This window comes from Pongo abelii, chromosome 9 (assembly GCF_028885655.2).
Source record: "Pongo abelii isolate AG06213 chromosome 9, NHGRI_mPonAbe1-v2.0_pri, whole genome shotgun sequence".
NCBI lineage: Eukaryota > Metazoa > Chordata > Mammalia > Primates > Hominidae > Pongo > Pongo abelii.
The window spans coordinates 21,215,116-21,223,334 of record NC_071994.2 but is presented as its reverse complement, the minus strand read 5'-3'; the positions used below and the strand labels follow the sequence as shown (position 1 = coordinate 21,223,334).

Here is an 8,219-nt window from a genome sequence, read left to right as displayed (position 1 = left end):
GCTATGGGGTGCGCGGGGGAGAGGGAGGAAAGACGAGCTCCGGGCCGGTGCGCCTCGGCACAATCACGACGATCTGGACAAGAGTGGGGATCCCCGGCCCTGCCCAGGCGGCCTAGGCCGCCCGCGTCTGGGGCCCCACGCCAGCTCCCGGGCGGGAGGCGGCCTTCACAAGGGCGCTTTGTCCTGGCGGCGCCGGCAGGGCCCGGCCGGGCCACCTGGACTGAGAGTGGGGGAGTTAGGCGAAGGCTTCAGGTGCTCCGCCGCTCTGGGGCAGGTGTCGGCCGGCTCCGCCCCTGTCCCCAGAGCAGGTGTCCGACCCCTGCGGCCTGCATTCCGGCCCCTTCCCCCTCCCTCGTGTCGAGCTCCGGCCGTGCCTTTGATCCCGGGCCCGGGGACACTGGCCCCTCCCCTTGGAGAGTGAGGGGAGGAGACGCGGCCCCAGAGCGGGGGCAGGGCAGGGGGTCAGGGCAGGTAGCGGGGCCCGGGCCTTCGCGGGTGGCTGCTCCCGCTCCCCCAGCCCTCCCCGCGTCCTGGTGGGAAACTCAGCCCAGAAGGGGGCTTCGGGGGCTCCTCGCGGGCTGGGGAACCGTCGGATGCCGGCGCAGGGGGTGGGGCCAGGACCCCGAGGGGGGTCACCCCGCCCCTTCGCGCTCAGCCCCGCTGAGGTGAAACCTGAGCCCAGGTCGGGGGCGGGACCAGCCCGCGCCTCTCCCCCGGTCCCCGCACCCTGGCCGGCGGCTGCGAGCGCAGGGCCCAGCCCGGGAGCCGCTGGAGCAGGTGAGGGAGGCGGCTCGGCGCGAGCCGCACAACCCGGCCGTCGGGCCCCGCCGCCCAGGGCCGAGTCTTCCATCTCGCCCCTCGGTCCGCAGGGCCTGCGATGGAGCCTGCAGCCCCGGGTCGCGCCCCTCCCTGAGCGCTCCCGTCGGCGGCCATGCTGCCCCGAGGGCGCCCCCGGGCGCTGGGGGCCGCCGCGCTGTTGCTGTTGCTGCTGCTGCTCGGATTCCTCCTGTTCGGTGGGGACCTGGGGTGTGAGCGCCGCGAGCCTGGCGGGCGAGCGGGGGACCCGGGATGCTTCCCCGGCCCGCTTCTGCCACGTGTCCCCCCAGACGGGAGGCTGCGGAGAGCCGCCGCCCTCGACGGAGACCCGGGGGCCGGCCCCGGAGACCACAACCGCTCCGACTGCGGCCCGCAGCCGCCGCCGCCGCCGCCGCCCAAGTGCGAGGTAGGTGCGCGCGGCCCTGGCGGCGGGAGTCCCGGGGGCGCCGTCCCCGAGCCCGGCCTCTTGGACATCTGCGGGAATCACAGCACCTGGCGTCTGTCCAGCACTGGCCAGCCGGCTGGGGCGCACCTCGAACGTGCAGCTCCTCTGCTCCCGACCTCATTTCCCCATTTGAAATGAAGGGTTGGCTCCTGCTGCCCCCTCCGCACACTGTTCCGGGCTCTGCTGCGGGGTGGGGCAGCTCAACATGGGTCCTCACCGCCTAGCGGAGAAGGGGGGCCTGCTGCCGACCTGGGCGTCCCTCCCCAGCTCTTGCATGTGGCCATCGTGTGTGCGGGGCATAACTCCAGCCGAGACGTCATCACCCTGGTGAAGTCCATGCTCTTCTACAGGTACAGCCAGGTGTCCGTGGAGGAGGGTCAGGAGTGGGGAAGGGACAAAGCCCGGGACAGGCTGCTGGTCTCAGAGCTTCAGCTTCCTCATCTGTGACGCGGGGACAGTGTCCCCTTCCTCCCTTGAAGGGCAGTTGTAAGAACATCCTGAGCCGGGCGTGGAAAAGCTCTTTGCAGATGGAGCTTCCATCTCTGCGCCCCTCGGGGTGGGGGCTGTCCCATGTTGCTCCTGCTGGGGCCTCTCAGGCTTCCTCTCTGCCCACCCGAAAGGAAAAATCCACTGCACCTCCACTTGGTGACTGACGCCGTGGCCAGAAACATCCTGGAGACGCTCTTCCACACATGGATGGTGCCTGCTGTCCGTGTCAGCTTTTACCATGCCGACGAGCTCAAGGCAGGGGCCCAGCCCTTCCCCCCTCCCCTCAGCTGTGTCCACCGCTCTCCTCTCTCCAGGACCTGGTGGGGTTGGAGAAGAGAATCCTCAGTCCCATCCACCTACTGAAGCGCAAACCCCTCTCTTTTGGGAGTTTACCCCCTCTCCTTTGTGTCACTCCAAGCATGTATTCTGGTGCTCATAGGCCCCTCTCTGCCATCTCATCCCCTGCCTTTCCCCTACACAGCCCCAGGTCTCCTGGATCCCCAACAAGCACTACTCCGGCCTCTATGGGCTAATGAAGCTGGTGCTGCCCAGTGCCTTGCCCGCTGAGCTGGCCCGCGTCATTGTCCTGGACACGGATGTCACCTTCGCCTCTGACATCTCGGCACTCTGGGCACTCTTCGCTCACTTTTCTGGTGAGACGCCTGGGAGCCTGCCTGGCCTGCCCAGGACCCCTGCATCTAGCCCTGAGCCCAGGTCCTGTGGCAGCCTCAGTCAGCTCCCTTATGCCCTCCCCTCCCAGACACGCAGGCGATCGGTCTCGTGGAGAACCAGAGTGACTGGTACCTGGGCAACCTCTGGAAGAACCACAGGCCCTGGCCTGCCTTGGGCCGGGGATTTAACACAGGTGGGGACAGTGGTGAGGGGAGGCAGGCGGGGTGGTCTGCTGGTCCTTGGGCCCCTGGGGCTGGGTGGGGCAAAGAATGCTAGGAAGTCCCCCAGGAAGAACATTGCTGTGAAAAGAACCCTGGATGGAGAGACAGACAGCAGTTCCAACAGTCCTGTGTGTGCTGGATGACTTTGGCCAGCTCTCGTGCTCCCTCTGAGCCTCAGTTTTCTCATCCATTAAATGGGGGATAATTTTCACAGCCCTGGGATCACCAAGTGTGAGAAGGCCATGGATGTGCTCTGTAAGCTGGACAGCGCCTCCTCTTCACCCCCGAGGACTGGCTATTGAAAAGTAGTCTACGAGCAAGCTGGGTGCAATGGCTCAGGCTTGTAATTCCAGCACTTTGGGAGGCTAAGGTGGGAGAATCGCTTGAGCCCAGGAGTTCGAGAACAGCCTTGGCAACATAGTGAGACCCTTGTCTCTACAAACATTAAAAAATTGACCAGGCGCAGTGGCTCACGCCTGTAATCCCAGCACTTTGGGAGGCTGAGGCAGGAGGATTACTTGAGGTCAGGAGTTCGAGACCAACCTGGCCAACATGGTAAAACCCCATCTACACTAAAAATAGAAAAATTGGCCAGGGGTGGTATCATGTACCTGTAATCCCAGCTACTTGGGAGGCTGAGGAGGGAGAATCACTTGAACCCAGGAGGCAGAGGTTGCAGTGAGCCGAGTTCACACCACTGTACTCCAGCCTTGGCAATAGAGCGAGACTCTGTCTCATACATAAATAAGTAAATAAATAAAAAGAATAGGTGTGGTGGCATGCCTGCAGTCCCAGCTACTCGGTGGGGATTGTGGTGGGGTGCTGAGGTGGGAGGTTTGCTTGAGTCTGGGAAGTCGAGGCTGCAGTGAGCCATGATTGTGCCACTGCACCACTCCAGCCTGGGTGACAAAGCAAGACCCTGTCTCTAAAAAACAAAACAAAACAAACAACAACAACAAAAAACAAGTAGTAGTCCATGATCATGTCTGAACAGTCAGAAAATACCAACAAGTCAAAAAACGAAGGACACCTTCATGACGCCCATGTCCCCCAGGAGCTGGTCATCCCAGGTGGGCATGACAGCATCTCTTCATTGGCAGGTGTGATCCTGCTGCGGCTGGACCGACTCCGGCAGGCTGGCTGGGAGCAGATGTGGAGGCTGACGGCCAGGCGGGAGCTCCTTACCCTGCCTGCCACCTCACTGGCTGACCAGGTCTGAGGAAGCCTTGCCGGGTGGGGTGTGGCAGGCTGGGGGCTGGGATGTGATGGGTGTCTCTGCTCAGGACATATTCAACGCTGTGATCAAGGAGCACCCGGGGCTAGTGCGGCGTCTGCCTTGTGTCTGGAATGTGCAGCTGTCAGATCACACACTGGCCGAGCGCTGCTACTCTGAGGCGTCTGACCTCAAGGTGAGTGGGACAGGAGGCTGCGTGGTGGTGGGGGGCCATGGATGGGGACTCCTGCTCCCTGCTCCCATGGCCCCAACACCCTCCCGGGTCCCAGGTGATCCACTGGAACTCACCAAAGAAGCTTCGGGTGAAGAACAAGCATGTGGAATTCTTCCGCAATTTCTACCTGACCTTCCTGGGGTACGATGGGAACCTGCTGCGGAGAGAGCTCTTTGTGTGCCCCAGCCAGCCCCCGCCTGGTGCTGAGCAGGTGAGAAGGACTCACCTTCCCCTTCCTCTCTCTGCTTTGGTGGGACCCAGCCTTGTCTGGGGGATGTGTCATTCTGCCCTATCCCTGGTCCTTCTCACCCCTTGCGCCCTCAGTTGCAGCAGGCCCTGGCACAACTGGACGAGGAAGATCCCTGCTTTGAGTTCCGGCAGCAGCAGCTCACTGTGCACCGTGTGCACGTCACTTTCCTGCCCCATGAACCGCCACCCCCCCGGCCTCACGATGTCACCCTTGTGGCTCAGCTGTCCATGGACCGGTGAGGGTGCAGAGGGAAGCCCAGGGGGTATGGCATGGGCTGGGGTTGGACACTTCTGAGAGGAGGTTCCATCTGGCAGCCTGATGCTGTGGTAGTGAGCTGCCTGTCCCTCAGGGAGTTCCAGAAGTTGGAGACATTGGATATGGTGGAAAGAGCCTGGGCTCTGGAGTCATTCAGATGCCCGGAGCTGCCCCTCGGTCGCTGTGGGACCATGGGCAAGTCTTCCTATCTCTGGCCCCTAGTTTTCTCTCTCAAATGAGAAAGTACCCGCCTGGTGGGGGTAGTTGTGAAGATTCAATCAGACTGGCTCTAAAAGTATTCGAAGGGTGCTCAGTAAGTCACTTGAGGAGGTGGCAGCAGCAGCTAACTGGGGAGGTTTTCCAGGCCTCCCTGAGCTTCTGTGCAAGGGGGCAGAGCTGTGCTGACCTTCCTGTCCCCATAGGCTGCAGATGTTGGAAGCCCTGTGCAGGCACTGGCCTGGCCCCATGAGCCTGGCCTTGTACCTGACAGACGCAGAAGCTCAGCAGTTCCTGCATTTTGTCGAGGCCTCACCAGTGCTTGCTGCCCGGCAGGACGTGGCCTACCACGTGGTGTACCGTGAGGGGCCCCTATACCCTGTCAACCAGCTTCGCAACGTGGCCTTGGCCCAGGCCCTCACGCCTTACGTCTTCCTCAGTGACATTGACTTCCTGCCTGCCTATTCTCTCTACAACTACCTCAGGTGGGCCTGCAGGCAGGGAGGGGAACAGTATATGGGGTGGATGTGGACAGGGCACGTGTGGGGCCCCAGGCTTCCATGTCTCTGCTCCTTTCTGTGCCTCAGTGGCCTCTGTCAAGTGGGGTTTCTATTAGGCTGTTTCTCTGGGCTGTCAACAGGGAGGCCAGGGCCTGCTTCAACAGCAGCTCCACCTGTGGTTGTGTCCACCCGTCGCATCAGGCAAGATGGCCCATGGTGGTCTGGTCCTGTGGTTAATGCCCTGATGTCACTGGCCCAGTCCTAGAGGCCCCGCTCTTCTCCCCTGCTCATGGGTGCTCCTCCTCAGGGCCTCCATTGAGCAGCTGGGGCTGGGCAGCCAGCGCAAGGCAGCGCTGGTGGTGCCGGCATTCGAGACCCTGCGCTACCGCTTCAGCTTCCCCCATTCCAAGGTGGAGCTGCTGGCCTTGCTGGATGCCGGCGCTCTCTATACCTTCAGGTAGGAGAGGCTACTTCTCTGCCCACTCCAGTCACTTGCCCACACTGGCCCCCACTACCCACGAGCTCCTAGCCTCAGCCTGGCTCCCACCTGACCCTGCTGCACAGGTACCACGAGTGGCCCCGGGGCCACGCACCCACAGACTATGCCCGCTGGCGGGAGGCTCAGGCCCCGTACCGTGTGCAATGGGCGGCCGACTATGAACCCTACGTGGTGGTGCCACGAGACTGTCCCCGCTATGATCCTCGCTTTGTGGGCTTCGGCTGGAACAAGGTGGCCCACATTGTGGAGCTGGATGCCCAGGTGAGGAGGGCACCTTGCTGCCACCACCTTTGATTCGAGCACCTCCAGGTCCAGGGAACTCACGACACCTGCATGGGGGACCACACCACTAGGCAACACTGTTAGAAATGTTCCCCTTCTGTGGAATTAAAATCATCTGCCCTTTGGCCCTTGCTTTAGCTCTCAGGGGCTACAGGGTAAGCCTGTTCTCTGGAGCTGCACCTTCCCCGCAGGCCGGGCAAGCCAGGCAGCCACTGCTCCTCTGCCCCACCCTGCAGGAATATGAGCTCCTGGTGCTGCCCGAGGCCTTCACCATCCATCTGCCCCATGCTCCAAGCCTGGACATCTCCCGCTTCCGCTCCAGCCCCACCTATCGTGACTGCCTCCAGGCCCTCAAGGACGAATTCCACCAGGACTTGTCCCGCCACCATGGGGCTGCTGCCCTCAAATACCTCCCGGCCCTGCAGCAACCCCAGAGCCCTGCCCGAGGCTGAGGATGGGCCGGCGCTGCCCCTCATCTTAGCATTGGGCAGACACCAGGGCAACCTGCCATCCGCCCTCCCTGCTATTTAAATTATTTAAGGTCTCTGGGAAGGGCTGGGGTGGAGCATCTGTGGGGTGGGGTCTTCCCCTTGCTGCTATTGTATGGCTGGGGACTGGTCTCCCTCTGCCCCCAGCCAGTTTGGGGCTGGTTCCCCCATCTTGAATTGTTTATCCCTTTTTCATAATTAAAGTTTTAAAACATCTTTTTTGTGTTCCTGGTTTGGGGGAGCAAGGGCACTCTGGGGCTAGGGCGTCAGTGCACAAGGGAGGTGCTACATCCAGCTGGGGTCACAGGAGGGTCTGGGCCCTTAAGGGCAAGCACCCCCCCAACCCCCAGCCAGCCAGTCAGGGAGGGCAGAGGCTGGGACTGGAATGTGGCCTGCCCACCCTCCCCTGCCCCAAACCCAACACCATGAGGCTGAGAGGCTTTATTTGGCTTTATTTAGTAAAATGTTAAAATAAATAAATACAAATTGATCAGCTGCTCTGTATCCCCCCACCCCCTCAAAACAAAAACCAAACAAACAAAAACAAAAACTTTGAAGCACAAAACTCCAAATACAAGTCTACCAAGACTGAAATCACAAAGGGCATGGACAAGAGACAGGGTTGGGGTCTGGCTGGTTCTTCTCTGCTAGGAGCTGGCTGACCTCTGGCCTGCCCGTCCCGTCCTGCCTGACTGCAGCTCACCCTGGGCTGAGGACCCACGGACACCAGAGGGAGGTGAGGGTCCAAAGGCTGCTGGGGAAGGGGTAGGGGGTGGGGTCCTCAGGGAGGAAGGGCCTTGTGGAACTGGAGAGCCCTGCTTCCGTTTAGAGGAGTTATTTTTCAGAGTTCCTACCCTGGCTTTCTGGAGGGCAGCCCCAGCTTCCGGCCCCTCACTTTAGCAAGGGGCCAGAAGACTGCCCAGGGCTGCCCACTCCTGTCTTGGAGAGGAGCTGACTCAGGGGACAGTCTAAGTCAGGGTGAGAATGGGAGTCCTGCTTCCTGCCAGGGGTACCCGGCAGAGGGACAGGGGCGAGGTTCACACAGAGCAAAGTTGCCTCCACTCAACAGAAGCCACGGGATCTGGAGAACCCAGGCCCTGGAAAATGCACCTGGGCCACCATCCATCTCATTATCCTAAGAGCCTTTTGCCCCTGGGTAAAAAGTCTCCTAAATTCAGCCCTTTAGATAAATAAGAAGGACCACGCCCTATAAGAGAATGAAGGGAGGAAACCACTGAAGAGTGTGTGTGAGCTGGGAGGTGACAGCCCAAGGGAGGCTCTGATGGCCCCAAGAGAGAAGTATCAGAGGTGGCTGGAGAGGCAGCCATGCATGCGGAGACGGAAGCGTGCTGCAGATACGGTCACCCTCACGGAAACAGCTGTGTGCAACCACCTCCATGCACGCTGCCTGTTGGGCCTGAGCCAAGCAGCAGCAGGGACAGAGAGGCAGGTGTTGCAGGGAAACCAGGCACACGATGGTGCCAGCTGGAGGCTGCCAGGGCGGTCCCACCAGGGACTGCCCCTAACTGCCTCCCTATGTCAGGTACAACCAGCAGGCTTACCCCAAAGGGCCTGATAAGGAAAGAAGAAATCAAAACCCCAGATGAGCTCAGCACAGGTGAGACAAGACCCAGCAGG

At 61.3% G+C, this 8,219-nt stretch overlaps 1 protein-coding gene across 2 annotated transcripts; it reads left to right on the top strand.

Annotated features, from left to right (window-relative positions):
* The first annotated feature begins 755 nt into the window (after positions 1-755).
* On the top strand, positions 756-6,803 carry LARGE2 (LARGE xylosyl- and glucuronyltransferase 2). 2 transcript variants are annotated; one of them, XM_054524395.2, is made up of 13 exons: positions 756-1,222; positions 1,529-1,611; positions 1,882-2,005; positions 2,232-2,403; positions 2,511-2,615; positions 3,744-3,856; positions 3,927-4,052; positions 4,147-4,302; positions 4,416-4,576; positions 5,149-5,297; positions 5,620-5,769; positions 5,877-6,072; positions 6,330-6,803. In XM_054524395.2, exons 1-13 carry the CDS (start codon positions 932-934, stop codon positions 6,622-6,624), a joined length of 2,121 nt encoding a protein of 706 aa, XP_054380370.1. In that variant the 5' UTR covers positions 756-931; the 3' UTR covers positions 6,625-6,803. The 2 variants fall into 2 exon arrangements, with proteins under 2 accessions (XP_054380370.1, XP_024111109.2); XM_024255341.3 differs by having other exon boundaries at positions 5,019-5,297.
* The last annotated feature ends 1,416 nt before the right edge of the window (positions 6,804-8,219 follow it).

Bases quoted from the DNA above. Each gene is read 5' to 3' on its own strand.
- LARGE2 (XM_024255341.3), top strand. From the start codon at position 932: ATGCTGCCCCGAGGGCGCCCCCGGGCGCTGGGGGCCGCCGCGCTGTTG. The intron at 4,303-4,415 runs GTGAGAAGGACT...TTGCGCCCTCAG, and splicing joins CCCCGCCTGGTGCTGAGCAG to TTGCAGCAGGCCCTGGCACA. The intron at 5,298-5,619 runs GTGGGCCTGCAG...GCTCCTCCTCAG, and splicing joins TCTCTCTACAACTACCTCAG to GGCCTCCATTGAGCAGCTGG.